The 22101-nt window shown below is 44.0% G+C and overlaps 4 protein-coding genes across 7 annotated transcripts; 3 read left to right on the top strand and 1 right to left on the bottom strand.

Moving 5' to 3' along the window:
* Positions 1-2036: 2036 nt before the first annotated feature.
* On the bottom strand, positions 2037-7117 carry LOC139207722 (uncharacterized). Its single transcript, XM_070837470.1, has 5 exons — positions 6926-7117; positions 6095-6430; positions 4600-4895; positions 3855-3966; positions 2037-3714 (listed from the first exon to the last, which is right to left on the bottom strand). Exons 1-5 carry the CDS (start codon positions 7020-7022, stop codon positions 2669-2671), a joined length of 1887 nt encoding a protein of 628 aa, XP_070693571.1. The 5' UTR covers positions 7023-7117; the 3' UTR covers positions 2037-2668.
* Positions 7118-7429: 312 nt separating this feature from the next.
* On the top strand, positions 7430-9364 carry mif (macrophage migration inhibitory factor). Its single transcript, XM_070836797.1, has 3 exons — positions 7430-7652; positions 8769-8941; positions 9075-9364. The coding sequence occupies exons 1-3, from the start codon at positions 7545-7547 to the stop codon at positions 9139-9141; spliced, it is 348 nt and encodes a 115-aa protein (XP_070692898.1). The 5' UTR covers positions 7430-7544; the 3' UTR covers positions 9142-9364.
* A 3226-nt stretch (positions 9365-12590) lies between these two features.
* On the top strand, positions 12591-17439 carry LOC139207251 (oocyte zinc finger protein XlCOF28-like). 3 transcript variants are annotated; one of them, XM_070836918.1, is made up of 5 exons: positions 12591-12726; positions 13258-13659; positions 14141-14268; positions 14657-14705; positions 15564-17439. In XM_070836918.1, exons 2-5 carry the CDS (start codon positions 13317-13319, stop codon positions 16772-16774), a joined length of 1731 nt encoding a protein of 576 aa, XP_070693019.1. In that variant the 5' UTR covers positions 12591-12726; positions 13258-13316; the 3' UTR covers positions 16775-17439. The 3 variants fall into 3 exon arrangements, with proteins under 3 accessions (XP_070693019.1, XP_070693020.1, XP_070693018.1); XM_070836919.1 differs by having other exon boundaries at positions 12591-12748; positions 13258-13641; XM_070836917.1 differs by having other exon boundaries at positions 12591-12748.
* A 254-nt stretch (positions 17440-17693) lies between these two features.
* Positions 17694-21204, top strand: LOC139207116 (uncharacterized). Of its 2 annotated transcripts, none has more exons than XM_070836751.1 (4): positions 17694-18483; positions 18559-18677; positions 18833-18950; positions 19074-21204. In XM_070836751.1, the coding sequence occupies exons 1-4, from the start codon at positions 18063-18065 to the stop codon at positions 20066-20068; spliced, it is 1653 nt and encodes a 550-aa protein (XP_070692852.1). In that variant the 5' UTR covers positions 17694-18062; the 3' UTR covers positions 20069-21204. The 2 variants fall into 2 exon arrangements, with proteins under 2 accessions (XP_070692852.1, XP_070692851.1); XM_070836750.1 differs by having other exon boundaries at positions 18809-18950.
* Positions 21205-22101: the final 897 nt, after the last annotated feature.

Here is a 22101-nt window from a genome sequence, read left to right as displayed (position 1 = left end):
ACACCTTGGTGAGACTAGTTTATCTTACAGTTTGAGTCTGGTGAAGATGTCTGGAGCAAAACCATCTGCTAACTGGAACCTCTTTCACAAGCACACATACACGAAGGTTTCTGCTCAGGAGTGCAGGGTGTCACAAAGGAGGATGTTGCAATTCACCACAGGAGCTCTGTTTCTTCACCTACCCTGGATTGGTGGCCTCATCATTGGAGAGATCGGCAACAATTTCTCCCAATGCCTGGACTTCTTCCATAATAAAACTCCACCATGGGCTATCAGTGCAGCAGGATACCGGCCAATATGCCAGCGTTAAAAAAACTAGTACCACTTTGCCAGCCTGTATCACCGTCAGCATTGTGAACCATTGTACTCTGCGTACATACTCAGTCCTGTAGATGGCAAACGGTCCAGTGCCACTTGGAAGTATGAACCACAGATAAGTAGAGAAATGATGTGTAAGAGCAGCCACAGTGTCAGATATGATGTAAAAATTAGCCGAGGAATTTTCATTGGAATGGAGACTTAATAAAGTCAAAGCAAATTAATTAATCTGTACGTCTATCGAGGTGTTTGAGTCTATTCAAATTATAATTGGAAGATCCAACAGACACATAAAAGTTCTGCATTTGTTCTATATGTAGATCTGATAGGAACTTGTCTTGGAGTTTTATGGTGGTGATGATGTGTGACTCACCCAAATGCAGTTTTTGCCACTACCTCTCAAACAGTATCTTTTCTCAGAGGAAATAAAGTAGCATTTCATCCATTGTGTTTTATCTTTACTTCATTTTATTTTGTGTATTTCTTCTCCAACTAGATGACTGAATCAATCACACACTGTTTGCACAACAGAATCACACTGTTACACACAGATCAATCACTCAGCACTGAGCAGCAAATGGCTCTCATGTTAGCTTTTAAAAAGTCGTGTCTCATTCTTTCTCTGTCTTTAAGCTGGTGTCTCACAGTGCCAGCCCAGGAATGCGCCCCCCCCCCAACAACATGCACCAGAGGACAGTGGAAGACTGTGAGGCCACCTTCACCCTAACATTGTCCCTCAGCAAGAAGGCTCCAACAAAGACACCTAGAGTCATCTGGAGAGGGAGGTGTTACAAAGATTGAAGGCTTTCTGCGAGGGGTCAATGTATGTGATCACTAGGGTCATGCTGTATGAGCCCCACTGGATCAATAACAATCAGTCAGATTTGATTTATATAGCACTTTTCATACAAAATGCAACACAAAGTGCTTTACAGATATCAACCAAAAGCCTGACTAAAAAAGTAGGTCTTGAGTTTGCTTTTAAAAATATCAACACTCTCTGCTGCCCTCAGGTCTTCTGGTAGGCTGTTCCAGAGATGTGGGCCATAATAGCAAAATGCTGCCTCACCATAGGTTTTTGTTCTGGTTTTAGGTTTAATTAAAAAGCCACTACGAGAAGACCTGAGTGTCCTAAAAGGTTCATAAGATAAAAGCAAATCAGATAAATATTAGGGGCCAGGACCATTACGAACTTTATAAACTAATAAAAGGATCTTAAAATCAATTCTAAAAGAGACACGTAACCAGTGCAGAGACTTTAAAATCGGTGTAATGTGAGCTCTCCTTCTGGTCTTAGTCAATACTCGTGCTGCTGAGTTCTCAAGTAGTTGGAGTGGGTGTATAATTTTTTTAGGGAGACCAGATAGGAGAGCATTACAATAGTCAGCATGTAATAAAAGCATGGATTAGTCTCTCTGCATTGGTTTTAGAGAGTACTGGTCACAATCTGGCAATGTTTTTTAAATGATAAAAAGCCATCTTGGTAATATTTCTAATGTGGGGCTCAAAACACAGGGTATCTGTGCCTGAGTACATGTGGTCTGCCTACTGCTACCCACCCTGCAGCCCTCCTGTGACTCTGAGAACCTTTCTCCCCACATACACTGCAGTGGGAAGAAATGACCACAACAGTGGAGAGAAGATTGTGCCAGTGAATCCCAATGCAGATGCCATCGTGTGAGGCTATGATGTGAGGCAAATGTCTTTGGAGACCCTAGTCTGAACCCCCAGTCTGTTCAAAGGGCACTGTAAGTAATAAGGGGTGACAAGCTCTAGTCAACTTACCTGCACACAGTTCATCTGCCATAGCCACTAGTCACTAAGAGTAGCGCATCACACCCTAGTGTCTGGTCAGAATTTAACAGACTGCCTAAATGTGTAATTACTGAATAAACGAAATGAATTGAAATATTTATTTCTTAATGATATGACCAAAACACAAACATTCAAATTACCAAGCTGTCAATTATATTGTCAGAAAAAAACAAAACAAGGGCATCGACTTTAACACAAGTGAATTATTGATAAAGAGACAGAAATGTACAATTTACCTTCATAAATAAGTCCAAGCTTTATACATACAAATAAGAACACCTAAAATTAAAATGGCTGAATGTCTGAGATTGACTTGATTTCTTCTCCCGTTGAGAAAAACCATGTAAAACTGACTTCCTGTCAGCTTTGGGCATTTGCCTTCTTTATTAATTTATTTATTTACTAATGAGAAAGAAAGGCTCCAAATCACTGAGAATAAAATTAGCAACTACCAGTTACGTCACCTAAATTCTACCACATTCAATGAAAACCTGCTTTTTCTTTCCAGTTCTACCAGAGATTTGAAGGAGAGGCTCTAAAAACACTGGTGGTTTTTCAGTTGCTCCACATCACTGAAGCCACTTCCACAGTTGGAGCACTGAAGTGTCGCCTTTTCACTGTTGTGTATGAGCTGGTGTCTCTTTAAATATTCCACGCGACTGAATCGTTTTCCGCACGCGTCACACCCGTATGGACGTTCACCTGTGTGAATCCGCTGGTGCCTTTCCAAATTGCCAAGACGACTGAAGCTGCGCCCACATTGAGGGCATCGGTGTGGCCTCTCGCCCGTGTGTACCAGATGATGCCGTTCAAGAGAACGCGAGTGTGTGAAGCGCTTGCCGCAGATCTCGCAACAGTGCGGCCTCTCAGCAGCACAGGCACACTCGTGGTTCTTAAGTGCCCAGGCGTGGCTGAACGTGTTGCCACAGTTGGCACAAGGGAAAAGACTGTCCTCTGCTCCACTGCTCTGTAACTGAGAGCCTCCTAGTGGACAGGGGTGCTCCTCCAGCTCAGCCTCTGAGGTGAAGCCTCCTCCGCACTGGGGGCAGAAGTGGAGCAGGTCCCCTCCACCCTCCTCTTCCCCTCCACTGTCCCCGACACTCCCTGGAGCAGACAGGTGGGACAGGTGATCTGACTCTCCCAGCTCCGCCACATCTTCTCCAGTCATGACTGCGGCTGAGTCGCCGTCTCTCAACTTCTTCGACCAGCCTACCCTCAGCTCCACTCCAGCCCTCACACCGTCATTCGGCCTGCCTTGCCCTATCTGCTCCTCTCTTTGCAGGGTGGGTGGCTGAGGCTCCAGCTCTTCATCCTGCTCCATTCCATCAAGACCAATGTACTTGGGAGCTAGGTTGATCTTGCCGCCTCGCACCACCTCAGAGTCAGGGCTGACAGGCTGGGAAGCCGTCATGGCAGCCTGCTCGCGGCCTCTCTCAGCCCTCAGTGCGGACTCCAGACCCCTCAGCTCATCCATGGTCATTCCCCCCTCCGATGGCTCTGCTGAGCCCACCTCCCACTCTTCCTCCTCCTCCTCATCTTGCTCTCCTGGATGAAGGGTTGGGGGATGATCTGACAGGTCTCCTTCGTAGAGAGAGAGAAAGGGAGGAGGAGAGAGAGAGATAGATAGTGTGAGCGATCGCTTCCACTTTCATCCAAATGGTTCTTCTCGAAACATTTCATGGATTTCCCCTCCCTCATTCAGTGTGTCCTGGGCTCATTACCTTCACTTTGGGCTCTGGAGCCAGCGTGTAGGTTCTTGTTGGGCGGGTCCACCTTCAAAGCCTCCTTGATTAGCCGGAGAGAGGCGGGTTGATATCCCTCTGTTTGAGCAAACTGCATTAAGAGGCACAGAGAGTTACGGGACAAGTAAGTTAAACCACATAGAATATGCAATTTGTTGTTAAATATGTAACTGACTTTTTCAAAGTGGCTTGTTAACTCACATGCAACCTACAAATTCATGTTTAAAATGAGCCTGAGAATAACACTCTGATTGGTTATATTTCTTTAAAGCTATTCTATTAGCAAACAAAAACACCTTCACAGAAAATGACTTCACAGAGAGGCTAATAACACATTGTGCATGCTTTGAATATTGAAATACAGAAGAGGAGTGAAGAGTGGCTCTGTGCCTTGCCACATGGTCATGTGGTGGAATAGCAAACAGCTTTTCACCTCTCTACCACTAGTATTTCTACCTAAAAGCTTGCTACACTTGAGATGTGAAGAGCCCCACTCCCCGGGCTCCTCTGGAAGCTAAATATCAAATCAATAGTGTTCCCTTTATCCACTACATCTCTGCAGTGATCTGATGGCTGAAGACACACGCAAAACTCTCCGTCTCTCTGTATTATCCCGTTCTCTGTCTACGCTCTTTTTCATTCTACATGAAGCTGCTGAGCAGTGCAGAGATGCTGTGCCACTTTCTCCTCCTACTCCTCCTCTGAGAAAGCCCGTCTCCCTCACCTCCTCTTTGATGTCGGCCGTCTCCTCCCCCTCACCGCTGAGGCTGCCCTCCCCTTCCTCGTCCTCCGCCATCCCTCCCTCCTCTTCTCCCCTGGGGAACTGGATGAGGTACATCTCCCTGGCCTCCTTCCCCCCTCTTCCTCCTGCTCCTGCTACCATCCCCACAGCTCCTCCACTTCCTTCTCCTCCCACAACACCCCCGCCGCCACCGCCGCCGCCACCTCCTCCTTCCTCCCACACACCTCCAGGCCAGCCTTTGCCATAGGCTGCTGCCGGGCCCTTCTTTGACTTGCCTCCTGTGGAGAAGAGAGGAAGAAAGGGTGGGAGGGAGGAGAGAGAGGAAGGAGAAAGTGAGGAGGGGGGCAGGAGAGGGGGAGGGCGCAGGGAGACAGGAAGGAGAATGAAATATGAGGGGGAGAGAGATAAGTGGGAGGAGATGATTGGGAGTCCAGAACAGAGAGATGAAGGAGAGAAGAGGGTGGAGAGGTGGGAGATGATGAGGAGGAGGAGATTGGAGAGACAGAGGGGAATGGGAGTAGAGAGTAGGTTTGGAGGGGGAGGGAGAGAGGAGAGGTGGAGGGAGTGAGCATGATGAACGAGTGAGGAGAGAGGGGGCGTAGAAGGACAGACAAGAGAGCGGGAAGGAGAGAACACATGTGAAAGGGAGGAGAAGAGAGAGGCAGAGAGGAGAGGGAGAAGTGGAGTTGGTTGGGGGAGCAGGAGAAAGGGAGAGGAGGAGGAGGAGAGCGAGGACATGCAGAAGGAGAAAGATGAGGGGTGAGGATGAAAAGGTGAAAAGAGGAGAGAGACAGAGGAGAAGTGGAAGTGGAGAGGAAGTGTGTAATTATGGTGGTGGTGAAGAGGAGCGTGAGAGGAGTGGAGGAGGTGGGGAAGGGAAGGAGGGGGGGAGTGTGTGTGTGTGTGCAACGTGATGAAGGAGAGAACAGAGCAGGAGGAGGTGGGGGCAGGGAGAGAGGAAGGAGGCGAGGGCGTGAAGGAGAGAGGAGCGGGAAGGGGAGGAGGTAGAGTTGGAGAGAGACAGACAGAAGTGAAGGAGGTGGGGGGAGGGAGAGGAGCAAGGCAGGAAGGGAGGGAGGGAGAGAGTGTGCAAAAGCACAGAGGAGTGGGAGGGACAGAATGCAGCGGAGAGAGAGAGAGAGAGGAGAGGGGGAGGTGAAGGACAGAGAACATGAAGAGGAGGCGGAGGAGGAAGGGAGGAGGGAGAGAGGAGGGAGGAAGGAGGGAATGAGAGATCAGCTCTCGCCAGATGGTTTCCAACAAAACAAGTGCGTCTTCACATAAGCCCTGACTGCACAGCAAGAACCCCTTTTCTCACATTAAAAAAACACAATAATATAAATACTAAACATGTGAGATGTTTTAGCAAGGTGCCATTTCATTACAAAGACAGCTTTGCGTGTGATACACACTACAGGTGGTGTATGCCTCCTTGTTTGGGAGGAGAGGCCGTCCTCAGGCAATCAGAAACACTTACGGGTCCCCTCAACTTTTCGCTTCTGCCGCCCTCCACCTCCTCCTTCCGCCGCCGCAGCCCCAGACAGGCCGGCGTTGCGGCGGTTGGCGGCCCAGCCCAGGCCGTACTTTCGCTCGGTTCTCAGTTTGTTCTCTGTGAGCCTCAGCCGCAGCCTGAGAGCATCGGTCTCCCTCCTGTTGAGGGACAGCTCCACCAGGTAGCCGTTCACCGTCTCCTGGAAGAGTTTGGTGATCTCACAGACCGAGGCGCGGATCAGGCTGTCCATGACAGCCGTCAGATGCGTCTCAAAGGTGGACACCGATTCCTCCATCATCGTGGCCTCGGGTCCGGATCGACCTGGTGATGGTTCAACGAGAGTTTGTCAAATCGAGCCCAGCATGTCATGGTCGTGAGTTACATTTAACACAGCTTTGCCATTGAGATGAGAAAAGTTTCACACTGACATAGCCAGAACATTTTATATGCCAAATATTAGTCATACGTTTGTTACAAAAATAACTTATTAACTTATAACTAATTGTTGCTACTCGGTTAAAGATATGGACAGTAAAGTGTGACAGAGCTCAGTGAATTCATACTAACATTAACATTATGGTTATTCTATCTCTGTTACCATTCAATTAAACGCTACACTGCAGGTTTATCCCAATACTGAGTTTTAATATTGCAGTTTAACTCCAAATGCACAATCTGCGTCAGGTTAGCTGGTAGTAACTTATAACAGTGAACGGCACACATTAATGTTGAAGTGGAAGAGGAGCAGCAGCCCCTCCGTAGCGCTGGAAAGTGATCGTGCTAGCAGCCTGGCTAATTTAGCTTTCGTATACGCACCGTTTGCTGGATGGAGATCCGGAGGAGTAACTTGGACGTGAACCGGCGACAGGCGGGATGGTTTCAGGGATCGCGGATGAGCTTGGTCGATGTTCATAAATAGAGAAAGACGGCGACAAAGGAGAGCGCCGTCCAACTTCTGCCCCCTCTCTCTCTCTCTCTCTCTCTCGCTCTCTCTCTCTCACCGCCTGCCACTGTTTTCCTCCTCGCCTCCTTCAGCACTGCTTAGTGATGCTTGACAGCACTGCGCATGCCCAGTACCGTAATTACCCTACACTCAGGAGAAGCCGCACCCTGAAAAAATAAAACCAGAAACTCCTGATTGTATTCACGACTTTGCTGCCAGTGTGAGCTCAGCAGTGGCGGTTATTGATATTTTAGGCAACACAGATATTATAAGACAAAAGCGCCTCTGTTCGGTTGGTGTTTTGTTTAGCCCGTGTCAATAAAAGTGTCCTCCAGGATGGACGGAGGCGCTGTGGGTACTTTCTCACGTGGTTTGCACACTCCACGAGAGAGGAAGAGGAGTCTTTGTCTTTCTCCGCCTTTAGGCACAGTCGCTGCAGCTGTATCTTGAGAAGGAGGAGGAGGAGGAGGCAGAACTTGATTTGGAGTCATCATGCCGATGTTTGTGGTGAACACCAACGTGGCCAGAAGCGAAGTGCCGGCGGCCCTGCTGTCCGAGGCCACCGAGGAGCTGGCCAAAGCTATGGGCAAACCTGCACAGGTAGGTAGGCCAGGGCCGCGCTTAATGATGCAGGGTCTGTGCCCACCAGGTTTTCACAATGTAACTAACCCCACATTCAAATTAAAGTCATTCTTTCCCATCAGGATCAGCTTGGTAGGTTTAACTCCTCTGCAGAAGCTTTATTTCCATTCATCTGCAGCTAACAGTAGAGATCATATGCCTCCCTACTGACTGAATAAGGGTTGCTTGTTGTGCAATATGCAAACACTGTCTTGGCTGTTCTTCGTAGAGTCATTATGGGCAGACGATTGATCAGTTCTCTGAAGCCATCATCATCATGTCATGCAAACCGATTGTGGATATTTGTTAAAATAGGACTCAGCATCCTTTTAAAAAACCCAGCTAGGCCTAGCTGTAATAATATAAAGGAATAAGATATGTAAATACCACGTGCATGAATAAATATTCAACTTAAAGGAGCTAAACCACACAGCTCATTTAAAATATGGGTTTCAATTGCAGTCAGGCGTAAAAAGCAGTTGTTATTCTGTAATTAAATGTTGGCTTGGGAGGGCTAATTGTAATGTTTTTAGACTAAAATATCTTTATATTTGAATACTTTGTGGGTGAAAATGGTAAAGTAAATGAAAATGTATTAAAAGGATTCAGTGTTTTTCCACCTTAATAGCATTAATCAGGATTTAGACCATTATGTAGGGAATTTGTACATATTAGCATCATTAAAATGATCAGATACATAATGTATAATTTCAGAGGTATTTTTTTGGTGACTCGTCAAGAATTTCTTGATGGGTACGTTCGCCAAGTAGGTGATATCACTGTTATTAAAACCCTCATTGCATCAAAATTGGACATTTTGACTTGTCAAAGTAGGAAAAGCACAGGTGTTACTAGTAACATTAACAATGGCTCTTTCCTAATAAGTTGTGAAAGTGAGCCAGCTTGCACAATGCCAGCACTCTGAAACTGAAGCAGCTAAATGGAATTTAGCCATCATTCATTTGATTATTTACTCCTGTGCTTTTCCTACTGTGACAAAGCAAAATGTCTTCTGTGAAAAAGGCCTATTAGGTCAAGATCCTCAAAAACACCAGTGTGGACTGACATCAGTTTTGTCTCTTTGTCTTGTACCAGTACATTGCTGTGCATATCAACCCTGACCAAATGATGATGTTTGGAGGAAAGGGAGACCCCTGCGCTCTCTGCTCCCTCCACAGTATCGGGAAGATCAGTGGTGCTCACAACAAGCAATACTCTAAACTCCTGTGTGGACTGCTCAACAAACACCTGGGCATCTCTGCAGACAGGTAGCAAACACACACACACAGCGACCAGTACTGCACATAATTTGATATGTAACACACATAGACTCCGATAGCTCTGTATCTTACATGTCGTGCTCCAATCTCATTTACCCATTTCTCTTTGTGTCTATTTCAGGATTTATGTTAACTTTGTAGACATGGATGCAGCCAATGTGGCCTGGAACAACACTACCTTTGGCTGAGATCAACTGGGTCAACAGACAGAAGTAGAAGATCATTCCAGTATTTTCCTATACTATCTACCCATAGGTGTACGAACACAGTTTAAACTGGCAAAACGAAGAAACTAAGACACCTGCTAATTCAATGCCCTGTATACTGTATAACTGAAAAGCACTTAGCTGGACCCTATAGCTTTGCACTGATCCGTTTAAATGCAATAAAGCAAACCCTGTAGACCATAAATTAATGTCTCTTTTCCTTGATTGTTTGGCAAAGACACACTTCATTTTTACAAGCTCAGTATTTTAATTAAATTAGACAATAGGACCCTGAAACTTAAGCAGCTAAATGGAATTCAGCCATGATTAATTTTATGATTTACACCTGTTGTCTTCCTACTGTAGCGTCAGCACCAGCCATGACATGCCACCTCTCTTGGCATCTGAACTATTTGAAATGAGCTAAAGGCATAAAATGAGGAAATGTTCAGAAAGACCAGCAAGGGATATATTGAACCACCTGGTTGGAGGATGTCTAGGTGAAAGAGCTGTCAATTATCCACCATACAGTCTACTTGAAACTACCCGTCCGTCCCAAACGAATGCTTATCAACCTTTGTTTGACCACAATAAGCCAAGTGTTTGCTTATGTTGTGAAACTGTTGCCTCCCTGGTATTCATCAACTTTGTGAGAGTGTAAAGAGTGTAAATTTTGATACTCCGATTTATTTGTGGTACTAAGTTCTCGCTGAGGGAAGGCCAGAGTTTTATTTTCAATGAGCAGTAAAAATACACATCACAAGTATGCCCATGATAAAAGAGACACTTTATCCCTTATGAATCTTTGTGTATTTCAATTAGTATTCTTACATTGTGCGGGTTGTTTGAACAGTTTGTGTCTGAGTTAAAATACAGGAGGTTCCAAGCAGCCGCTGTAGTGATGGAATGATAATATATTAATTTATCATAGTTGAATAAAGCATTATTGTGTTGACAAGCACAGAAATAGGATGTTATATGTTGGACATTTCATGTACATTACAGCAGTGTGTACGACTGTATGGTTATCACATTCTGTGACATCAGGCAAAAGTATTGCTGATGATCTATGTTATTGTACGGTGCTCTGTGGTGTGGTACGGTTTTCTTTGGTAAGCTATGGTATTCTATGTTAATATATGGTATTCTATGGTCTATGTTATTCTTTGGTAATCTATGGTCTGGTATTCTATGGTAATCTATGGTAAGGTACGGTAATCATTAGTATTTTGTGGTATGGCACAGTAATGTATGGTACTGTATGGTATTCTATGGTATTGTGCAGTAATCTGGTATTCTGTGGCATGGTATGGTTGTCTATTGTATGATACATTATTCTATGGTATTTATGGTAATCAATGGTATCTATTTTAATCTATGATATTCTATTGTATGATACATTATTCTATGGTAATCTATGGTATTCCACAGTATTGGTACAGTGTTCTATGGTTATCCATGGTTATTTATGGTATGATGGAGTAGCCTAAATTATATCAAACAAGCCAAAAGGACACCAGTGCCCTGTCTACCCTGGCTGTGCACATAAGTACAGAGTGCCCTGTCTGCCTTAGCCATGGCCCTCTATGTCCTGACTGGGTAACATTTGGGTTAGAGCCATAGAGCCATTCATTCCATTAAACCCACTTGCCCACTTCAGTTTGTGTTAGGAGGTAGGAACTATCAGAGGGTGCACAAGCTCACAGCAACAAGCTGTTGTACACATTAGTTATGCAAACTGTTTTTGATCCTGGTCTAAACAACAAAGATAGCACAGTACCATGTAATTGTAAGTCTGTGTTCATCCTCACACATCTAATGTCCACCTTGTTCTAGGTCATGATATGAAGGTCCTGTGTCTATCATTTCATTGACACCATCCAAGAGTAGTGACACTTGTTCCAAGGGGAAAAAAATGTAGGCAATAATGAGCAGAGGAGAAGAAACGAGCAGCCAGAGGGGAGGTGGAACAGGTGGGAATCGGACAGACTGAGGAGGAGGAACAGTGGTGGAGATGTACACAGAGATCGAGGCTGTGTAGTAGTAAGACAACCAAAAACATGATTTCAGACACTCTGAAGGAGGCAGCAATAACACAAAAGCTCCTGTTGTTGATAAAGAGAAGACCAATTTTCGGCTGTCAGGGGCAGCGACAGAAGATACAAACACTGAGCAGTGAGTGCAAAGTTTAGCTGAGGACTAATCTCTTGTCTTCGTCCAGGCTACAAGTCAATGTACATTATACGCGGAATGTGAACTCTAGATTAATGTTTGATAAGCATATTGTCAGAGTGAAACATAACAGACATACAACTTATAACAACGTTGCCTTTTTTTGCTTTGTAGTGCAGGGAAAATAGTTTATGTTCTTGTGTGTTTCCTTGCTCTAATACTATATGAATTTTAATACTTCCCCTTTTTAGTTTTGCCTTGTCAGAAGCCCACAGCATTTGTAGTCACTTTCTATTTATGTACTCGTGAAACTTTGGCTGTGACTCCAAATCAATACCAGAAATTAATACAACAGCAGACAAACTTGGGACACAGCATTGCAGAAGGTTGCGCTAAACAGTTCCACCACTACAAGTAACTATAACCACCACCAACCAACACTTTAAACATGAACAACAAACAATAACAGGCACAACAGGCAACACTGAAATCCATGATGTAACACATCTAGTAATTGTCCCTTTTCCAGACAACAGTCAACATGAAGTCACAAGGACATGCTGGGAAGTCGCCGCCCACTTTTTCCAACAATACATTTAAGGGTCACAGTGCAAAGTTTAGCTCAGCTAAATTAGCTGAAGACTAGCCAGCGCCTTTGAAAGATAAAGTAGCCACACAGTTGTCCATAGCCATCTCTTGTAATCGTGGAATGCGGAAGTAACGTGTGTCTAGGAGCGACCAGTAGTTTCAATAAGGTACAGATCAGATCGGCAACACGTCTTCCAGAGTAGGCTCTTATTTCCACGCCATCTTTTGGGGCAAAACAATCCTTTGTCCCACATAGACTCTAAGAGCGTCTTATTTTATATTAAAGTCTATGGCGAGTGTCGTTTGTTTTTCCCCAGGCGGGGACATGTCACAACCTGAATTTTCCGGATTTGCTGGAACTGATCTATACAAAGAGCCGGGTTGGTTGCTATGGTAACCGCCCGCCCTGAGGCATGGCTGTATAAAACAACGCTGTCTGAGTAGTGAACAGAGAGCGCCTGCGCGAAGGAGAAAAATATTTACACATACCATAGATATATATATATATTTTAATTTTCTACTGAATATAGAACGATAGAAAACAAAAATATAAATACGCAGGAAAAAATATGATATATTTTAGTACACAGTTTATGTTTAAGTATAGATAAAACTGACGCAATAGTGACGTGGCGTTTCTCCCCTGATTGTAATCAAATAATAATGGCGGACAGCCGGAATGGAGGCTTATAGTTTGGTCGGTTAACGTTTGCTAATTAACATGAAACCGGTTTTCTGTGCATGAGGTACAGTTTCTGTGGCTCAGACGAAGTTGCAGATCAACGTAGGACCGTTTCCCCTCTCAAAGTGTGTCAGTAACGTTATTTCCGTAAGTTGCCCTCCAGATGCAATGTTGTCTTGCAATTGTCACAGCGCTGTTCAAAATACAGTCATGTGCGTCGTAGGAACTTAATATTTGGTATGCTGTGCTTTTGCCGAAAGCGAAATATTTTTACTGAAAAAGTTGCTTATTAGCATAGCTATTGTTAAGTCCGCTAACGGTAACGTGGTTCAGAAAGCATATACGATCCAAAAAATCCCACTCTGCGTTGTGACTGATGAATTTCCCATTGTGTGTTCCTGCTGGTTTCTCCTCCGTTTAACACACCGTATGGTCCGCAGTCACATGCTTGTCAGACCACCCTTCCTAGTCGTGTACTGCAGGTGGACTAATTTGAAGGGAGTTCATCCTTCATCTGATTGACTGGGGTTTATAATCCGTTTCTGCAGGCACACCCTGCTAAAAGTTACCCTTTTTATCTATGAAGAATACCCAGCAGCCCCCCAGGGTGCTGTTTTGTATCAGATCCTAACCTCATCTCTTATCTCTCCATTCAGGAGGCAAGCGAAAACACAGTGCAGCATCACACTCAGTCTGACAGAGGACATCTTCAAAGATGTCCGACACTCTGAAGAGAGAATTCATGACCCAAATGGGTACACTTATGGACTCGGTCCTGAAGAGAACTACATTTGAAATAATGAAGATCTTTGAAAACAGCCTGCATGACCATCAGATGGAGCTGGCGCATAAAGGAGAAGAGATTGCTCAACTTAAACTAAAGTTACAAAGAGCAGAGATCAGGCTGCGAGAAAATGAGCGTGGAGGTGCCAGAGGAGCAGAGATGAATATGACTCAGATGAATGAAACGCAAAGAGAGCCTGAAGATGTTCTGAACATCCATGGACAAGCTTCTGATGTTCCTGAGATTGATTTCGAAGGTATCATGTTTAATTTAGGTGAATAACTTGGCAAACTATGCTTTCTACTGTGAAAGACATGATTATGTATAGTCCATATTTTTGGAGAGCCACCACTATAGAGAGAAACTTTCACTGTATTACGAAACTGTTTTGATATTCAGTCCATTTGGATGTTTTTCTATGTGTTATTGTATAACAATGCTGTATCATTATGCATAGAAAAGGAAAAAAAGACATCAAAGTGAAAACAAATAATGTTCCTAGTAGGTGCTCAATAAGTTTAATGGAGATAATTGGCGTTTATTCAAGATGCAACATGTATTTTTAAGTGAAATACAACTGTATCCTAAAGATTAGTACAGTACAATGACCAGTATCGGTTGCATGTTCATTTGAGGGTAGCTGTCAACTGTGTATATTTACATTTATCATAATTCAACATTTCATGACAACAATATTATATGGCTTATCATTGGAGCTTGATCATGTTTGTGTCTTTGTGTATGGGTTTTTGCAGTACCTGACGACTGGTGTGCCCCCCTGGGCTCCGAGACCATGACCAAGCAAGGCAACGACGGGTGTCCCAGCATAAGGCTGCGCTCTCTGTACATTCCTCTGTACCCCATTCCACTCATCAAGCAGGAGGTGTGTAGCTAAAAGGGAAAATCTGCATGATCAGATTGTTCCAACGCATCCAGTCAATGAGTCCTGAACAACACAACCTTTCCCTTGGGGAAACTGAATGTTTTTTTCTTTTTTGATGGGGTTGTGCTTTAAAAAAAACAACAACTAACTTTTCCCACGCATTCCAGGAGCCTCTGGTATGAACATTTGCAAGAAAGGCTGAAGCATTGATTTGCTCTGTACTGCTCGTATATGTACTGTGTTATAGAGAGTTCTCACATTTAGACAATGATTTAAAGTCTCAGAGCATCCTCAAAGTTCATCTCCCTTATTATTTGTTGCTTATGTGTCCTTTGTACTTTTGTATTGTTAATCATTGGTGATATAACCACTAATGTCTGTATTTTAGGCAATTCACTGTGACAATGAAACCAAAGGCGTCAAGATTTCCAAGACACGTGAGTTTCATTCTTAATTCTTTCATTCATTCTGTTGTGCTGTAAATTATATTCATTGTTAAAAGGTACTGTACAAAAATATGTCCAGAAGCATCATATCTTTCCAGAACGTGCCCCCATTGTAGGGACTGTTTGTTCACTAGAAATTAGTTCTAGTCAGAACTGCCCAGGGTTTGGGTTGTGATGTACAGTAATTGCTTTTTTTTACCGTGTGTACTGGCAGATGAACAGCTGCAGCATTGTTTACATACTTGCTAGTGTACATTATGGGTGCGTAGAAGATTAAAAGTTATATGCACAAGGGGTCAGATCTTGTACAAATATTGCCTGCAAACACCACAGTAACTCTCATGAGAGCCTTTGGTTTTGCGCAACTTAAACATAACTAAACATTGATGACACTTGAAGTTACTTAACTGTGTATGTTGAAATTATGGAAGGTAAAATTGCAGTGGCAGAGGTTTATTTGTTTCGCTTCACTTCAGCATCCCACCATTGCTGCTGCCATTTGTTCAGTGCGTGTAGCTGGCCACCACCATTCATTTGCTTAATAACGTGTTGCAGACGCACAGTGCTTAATTGATAGGATACATACAGCTGTATATCTTGAGTGGAAGGTGAGAAAATGCATTTTTGGGTGAAACTATTGTCTAATCTAATCCAGACATCCTAGTAGTAACATTATAGGGTTAAATTTGACTCCTTTTTAAATATTTGTTTTTAAGTTCAGTCTTGTTGTTCAGATCAGTTTGTAACACAATTGTTACCGAACAACTGTTTGATCTGTTGAATTCATGTAGCCTCTTCTTTTTTCACTGGGTCACAGTTTAATTTTTGTGCAATGTTTTTCTTTCACAGGTTCCTCATTAAGAAAGGGGCCCAAACCCACTCAGGTTAGAAGCTTGCCAATGTGTAATGAAGGAACTCGACTTCCACGTGTAAAAGGTGAAATGAAAATGTTGCTCCGAGACCTCAAATATGAGGACAATGTCCTAACACGCGGTACAAGTCATAGAAGGACAGGGAGAAATTTAAACGGAAAAGAGCAAGAAAATACACTGAAGAGCAAAAGCGAGGAGAGAAACATCTCAGCAACTGAGTGTGAGTCTATGAAACAGGAGACAGTGGGAAACAACGGTAAAGAAAAGCCCACCTGCAAGTTTTGTAGGAAAGTATTTGATACAGAATTTGGCCTAAGTGTGCACCTACAATGGCACAAAAGGTGCCGAGCTTGCAACAAAGACTTCCGTTTTCCAAGATCTCTTAAGTGTCATCAACAATTTTGTGAAAAACTCAAGAAATTGTTGGAGAAAGAAGCACAGTCCACTGACCCACCAGAGCGTCAGTCCTGTGATGAAGAAGAAACAACCACACCAAGCAAAAAACGGTTGATCAATAAGAAGGAAAGCACACCTTCCTCTAGCAAACACAGTGAACCATCTGTCAAGAAACATGGGGCCACCAAAAGGCACTCATGTGTGTACTGCAACAAGACGTTTCTGTCACATTGCAGGCTCGAAGATCACGTGCGCGTTCATACTGGTGAAAAGCCGTTTTCTTGCAGCATGTGCCCAAAGAAGTTCCGTATTAATCAGTCACTCAAAATGCACACAATAAGAATCCACAAAGACCAAGTGAATTCCATTGGGGTAAATGGAGACCTTGCATGGACCAAGCCTCTTGAGATGACTGAAGACAACCAAGAGGACTTGATTTCTCCTAGAAAAGACACAAGTCAAGCAATAACCCATAAAAAAGTTAAGAAAAAATACAATCCATATGTCAAGCCAAGACCAAGGTGGCAAACAATGGGCACAAAGTGCAAGACAGGCTACAGCTGCTTATTGTGTCAGAAGATTCTGAGAAACAAATACTTGCTGATTGAGCACTTTCTCACCCACACAGGAGGCAAGTCCATGAAATGTGACCAGTGCCCTGTAAAGTTTAGCTCTCTTCGGCAGCTTGCCATTCACAAAAAAAATAGCCACAGTACTATAATTCAGTGTAAGAAATGTAAGAGGAAATTCCCCTCACAAACAAGGTATAGTGCGCATTTGTCTTTATGTTAGGGGGAGTGGCCTAATTCGTGCAAGGTTTGTGGAAAAGACTTTTTGAATAAAGCACGCCTCAGGAACCATATGATGCGTCACGGTTAATGAGCCAGTATACAGTTTGCATCACCTGTCTGTGGCCATTAAAACAGTGGATGTTGTCATTTATGCAGTTAATGATTGATTGATTGTTTTCACTGCACTAAATTTTTGGGGGCTAAAGCTGCTGTCTTCACTGACAGTAGTGTTCAGTTATCTGTACATGTTTGCCTGCTGTTTCACAGCGTGCACATTTTGGTAACAAGTCTACAGGTTTTGGCAGAATTCGAGAACCTGCATCACTCAGTTTCAGATCAGTGTCAGTTTCAGTGTCTGGTGATCTACTCTGTTGTTTTGGAGCCAGCTTTATGATGTTGGCTGTAAGTAACAGGACAAATATCTGAAAATCTTCAATTTGAGGACATTTTACATCCAACGCTGTTATTCTGATGCTTGACTTCTGAAACAAGAAAGTGAACGTATTTTACAGTTTTAGCTGTTCCAAACTAAGTCTGTTTTATTTTGTATGGCTTGTATTGTTTTTCATTCATTCACACAGTAGTCTTACAAATCTACTGTTTCTTGTTTCTTTAATAAAAGTGTTCTAATAGTGTTGCTGGATTGAGACATTGTCAACTTTTCAATAAAGCCCATATTTTATACCTTGTCTTGCATATATTTTGAATAAAGGATTTTTTTCCCTTTATTTCCAGCAATGTGCATTGAAATGCACATCAAGGATTGTAGTCTCACCTCGTTGTTTTTCAAATGTAACGTTGATAGATTAGTCTGAATGTCTATACAAGGTTACACTATGTATCTGATTTTATTTTTTTTAATCCGCAGTATTTGAATCACTTTACTTATCGCGAGACTTGCAGCGACAATCTCGTCACAGATGCCAACCTGCTAACTTCACGGCGAGTCACTGCATCTTTGTATGTGCCAGAGGTTGTCTTCATGGATTTAATGTTAGTCAGCAAAGATATTTGGCCGCCGACTGCCAAGAGCCATTGTCGCCCTTCGTTTATGGTTCTTTCCATTACATCCACACCGTTAGCTTGAGTGCTAGCTACGACGAGCTAGCACTGGTGGCTACGCTTCGCTGGATCCCTTGTTTACATAGTAGCTGGAGGTAATGTTAGCTAACATTTCGACACACTAGAGCACCCACTGTATTGCCTGTTCCCGACATGTTTTCTCACAGGTTGCTGGAAGTTATCTGCGTTTAAGTGCTTGGCGTTGCTACTTAGCATGGCAACATCTTATGGCAGTTCATAGGTGCCACAGCAGAGGAGTGTACAGTGGTAGCCACATCGTCCCTCAGCTGCCTGTGGAGGCCAACCATAGAAGAAAACAGCGGTGTCAGGCAATCGTTTGCATTAAAACATCCTCTCTGCAACAAAGGACTATGGAGTCTGTGAGGAGTGCTTTCCACGCTCAGCTGGCCACAGTCATGGACTCTCTGTTGGCTGCCGCTGTGTGCGAGATTGCCAAAATCTTTGAGAGCAGCCTGTGTGAACAGCAGGCGGAGCTAGCGCAGAAAACAGAGGAGATATCCATCCTCCGAGGCAAGCTGGAGAAAGTCGAGAGGAGGCAGAGGGCAAAAGTTGGAGGGAGCGAGGAAGGGGAGATGTCATCGGGAGACAGAGAGAGCAGCTTGAGGCAGCAGACCCTAACAGGATCCGGTAATACAGCTCACTAGTTTTACTAATGAAAAAGCACCAGAGCATTTACTGACTACCTGCACCTTTCTTCCACAGGACTGAACGTAGGAAAGGATATATCTTGTCACTCGGATCCAGTAGAAGGACTCAGTCAGAGCCTTAGTAGCCTGAAAGAGGAGGTCACAGGCCAGGATGGAGCTTCAGTAAAACATGAGGTCAGACCCTGTCCTGTCACTCCATGGCTTAAAATCTGGCTCCAAGTAATTAAGCCTTTTTGATTTCTGAACAGCCAGCACACAGTGACATTTGCACCATGCCATGCTGTTGGCCTTTGTATGTCTTACAGACCTGTTGCACTTATTCTCTACAGCGTGCTGGATCACGGCCTTCCCTGGGGCCTGTCGCAGTCCAAGGCTCAGAGGGAAACCTTGCTGCTGTGGATCAGAGGCAGATGGAAACCCTGTCTGACACACAGGACAAGGCCAAATGTAAGAAGTCACAATGTTCTTGTCCTGCTATTGGGTTAGGGTTATTTAGTCTTTTCAGTGCTACAGTATGAGAGTATTTTATTATAGGCAATGAAACCCGCTTTCCCCCTATTATCTCTGCAGTGTCTCATTGGGATCAGGGCAGTCACAGTGCAGACCACAGGCCCCTCCAGGATCAAGCCTCCACTCCTTTTCTCTCCATCTCCCAGAGCGGACGGTGCTCCCCCAGGCCTGACCCAAGCCTAGCTCAACCAGGGGAGTGGTTGCCAGGGTTGGACGCCACTCGAGGAGGGGTGTCTGGTCTGGAAAACCTGCAGGCAGATAGCACCAGCTGCTCTGGTCCAGCCAGCAGCAGTGCAGCCACAGACGCACCCTGTTTTCGGCCTGGTTTTGGCTCTGATGAGACCAGCAACGAAGAGGATGATAGCTCTTTCCCTTTCCTGGACCAGGAGCCTGAGAACCAGAACTCCAATCAGAACTCAGTGCAGGGTCAGGGTGTGGGGCAGAGGGGGGCTCGGCAGGTTCAAGCCCAAGCCCCCTCTGGCGACTCGCTATGGAGATCCAGAGAGGACAGGGGTGGGAGAGGCCCCATCAATCACACACGGCGGGTCACAACATTTGGTAACAGAGACCCTCTCCGGCCTCAATCCAATTCACAATCGCTCACGCTACGACACACAAATACTCTCAGCCACCCTGTAGCTCCTGGTGGAGGGAACGGACGACCTTACACCTGCCCATACTGTACCAAGTGTTTTACCTACCCCTCCCACCAGCGCAGACACCTTCTACGCCACACGGGAGTCAGACTGCATCCCTGCCAGTTCTGTGACAAGAGCTTCCTTACTCCCTCTGAGCTCACTGTGCACACTCGCACACATACAGGGGAGCGGCCTTTTGGCTGTGCTCAGTGTGGGAAACGTTTTGCTCGCAGCGGGAACCTGAGAGCCCACCAACGGGATGTTCACATGGGGAAGAGGCCCTTTGCTTGCACAGAGTGTGGGAAGAGATTTGCCCATAGGGGGAACCTACGGGTGCACAATCACAGAGTTCATCAAGGAGATCCCTACTACATGGATGATCAGCAGGAGCCTGACATGGGCCCTAATCCCATTTGAAAATATTCAAAAACTAATCTGCACTTTAATTTTGGTTTGCAAAATAAACCCCTGGATTTTTTTTTCAGGATTGCCTTTTATGTCCCATTAAAACAAATATCTAAACGCTTAACACTTTCTAAATTTAATGCAGAGCAACTATAAAATCAACCATCATCAAATTTTATTACATGTAATTAACAAGTACATTTTATTTTAAAATATGATTCAATGTCAGAATCATGGCTCACACTAAAAGGGGAGCTTTGTGTTGAACTGTGTTGTAAATTACTGGATATAACCTTCCATGAAGAAAAAATGGCTATTATTGTAAACAAGATCATTTTTCTCCAGGGTGACTCTATTTTACAATGATATTATTCCCTATCAGTGAAAAGTCACTAAACAGATCTGAGTACCTTTTCATTAATTGAAGTGACAGAAGTACAAAATAATGCTTTTCATAAAGCCAATAAAGAAAGTCTAGTTAGTATTAGATTTAGACATGTGGCATGCAGCGGTAGGATAGCACGTCTCTTCCTCCACAATTGTGCTTATGTACTGCCCATCTCCTCAAACATTTGTTTTGACTGTGTTGTAAAATGGAAATGTGTTATTGCAAGTACATAACCGTGTTGTTAAAGAAGAACTGAGCTTTTATTTTGCATCCTGTTTTTGCAAAGTGGAATTAAATAATATACTAATGTACAAACCGAATGTCCTGAAACATTAATGCATTGTGCAGTGTAGGCTCATATTGTTGCACCATTCTTAGCCAGACACAAGGGGGCACTGCCAACATTCATATAAATGTGTAGGAATGGCTTTGGCCAGCACTGCAAATAGATTTCTGATAGAAGTGTTGCTCTCAGCATGTTTTACCATTTGCCCTATATTTTCAGGTCGTCTTTCCCTGATGTTTGCATTTGTGTCATCATGCCATCTCTCTCATGGTCATGGTCTCTACATGTGCTTATAAGGCAAAATCAAAATGTGGGCATGTGAGTCCTACTGTGTCACATGCACAAAACCTGACATCCCTCCTTCAGTTTGGCTTGTATGTGTGTGTGTGGCTAAAATGTGTGCAGTTCCCTTTATACCACTCATCTTGCATAGAACCATGATATTTTGTATCTCAGTCTCAGTCTTCCTTAAAAGATAGGCTCACAGTTCATCATAAAACAATACCCACAAATGGACAAAATCTGCTGTCTTTGTTCTGTGTGAAAAAAAAGTTGCAGCTCAAGCGTTTAGTGTATGAGGCTTAAACAGCCTGAGTTAGTCAAATCAAGTGAGTTAATGTTTTTAGTATGAAATTTGTCTATCCCTCCACTGCAGTTCAGCAAGGAAAGGCTGTCTGTGTGATGGAAACACAAAGAGGGACTTTTGCACTAATGAGAACAGTAACTTTGGAAAATACTCACTCAATTTGATTGTCCCACACTGCTGAAGCCTCATATTGGCTTCGGAGTGTATTTTTACACACAGCAAAGACTGGCTTATGTCACGAAGGCCTGTATAAAAATGCTGTGAGCATATTTGATGTGTGGAGGTTGATGAGACATTTGTCCGTCTCTCTCTCGCTCACTCTCCCTTTCACACACAGTCTCAACTGCTGAGCGAGGCTTGGCCCAGCTGTGCCCGTATATTCCCCTGGCTGCTGAGTCCTCAGTTTGTTCATTGAAAGATTACATTCAGTGACCCCCCCCCCAGCGACCTACCCTCCCCCAGCGGTCACCTGTGTCTGTCTCTCCCTCTGGGTTCTTACACTCACAGTTATAAAATTTTAACAGTTTAACTGTTAAAAAAAACCAAAGGCCAACCCTGGATCAGCTGAATTGTATGACAGAGATAAAGGCAAAGGCAACATTATGTGCATGTCTTGCTTATAGAGTTTTATGTTTGTGGATTTATGAGTCAGATCAGGGCATTGTGTGTGTGTGTGTCTGTGAGTGAACTACTGAGGGGTTTGGATCCCCACTGAGTAAAGCTGCAGGCGCTTACAGACCATTTAGGTGAATATGGTGTGTAAGTACTGTATTTATGTGTGTATG

This window comes from Pempheris klunzingeri, chromosome 9, assembly GCF_042242105.1.
Source record: "Pempheris klunzingeri isolate RE-2024b chromosome 9, fPemKlu1.hap1, whole genome shotgun sequence".
Classification (NCBI taxonomy): Eukaryota; Metazoa; Chordata; class Actinopteri; order Acropomatiformes; family Pempheridae; genus Pempheris; species Pempheris klunzingeri.
Note: the sequence above shows the minus strand (reverse complement) of the source record. Positions and strands in the feature narration are given on the sequence as shown.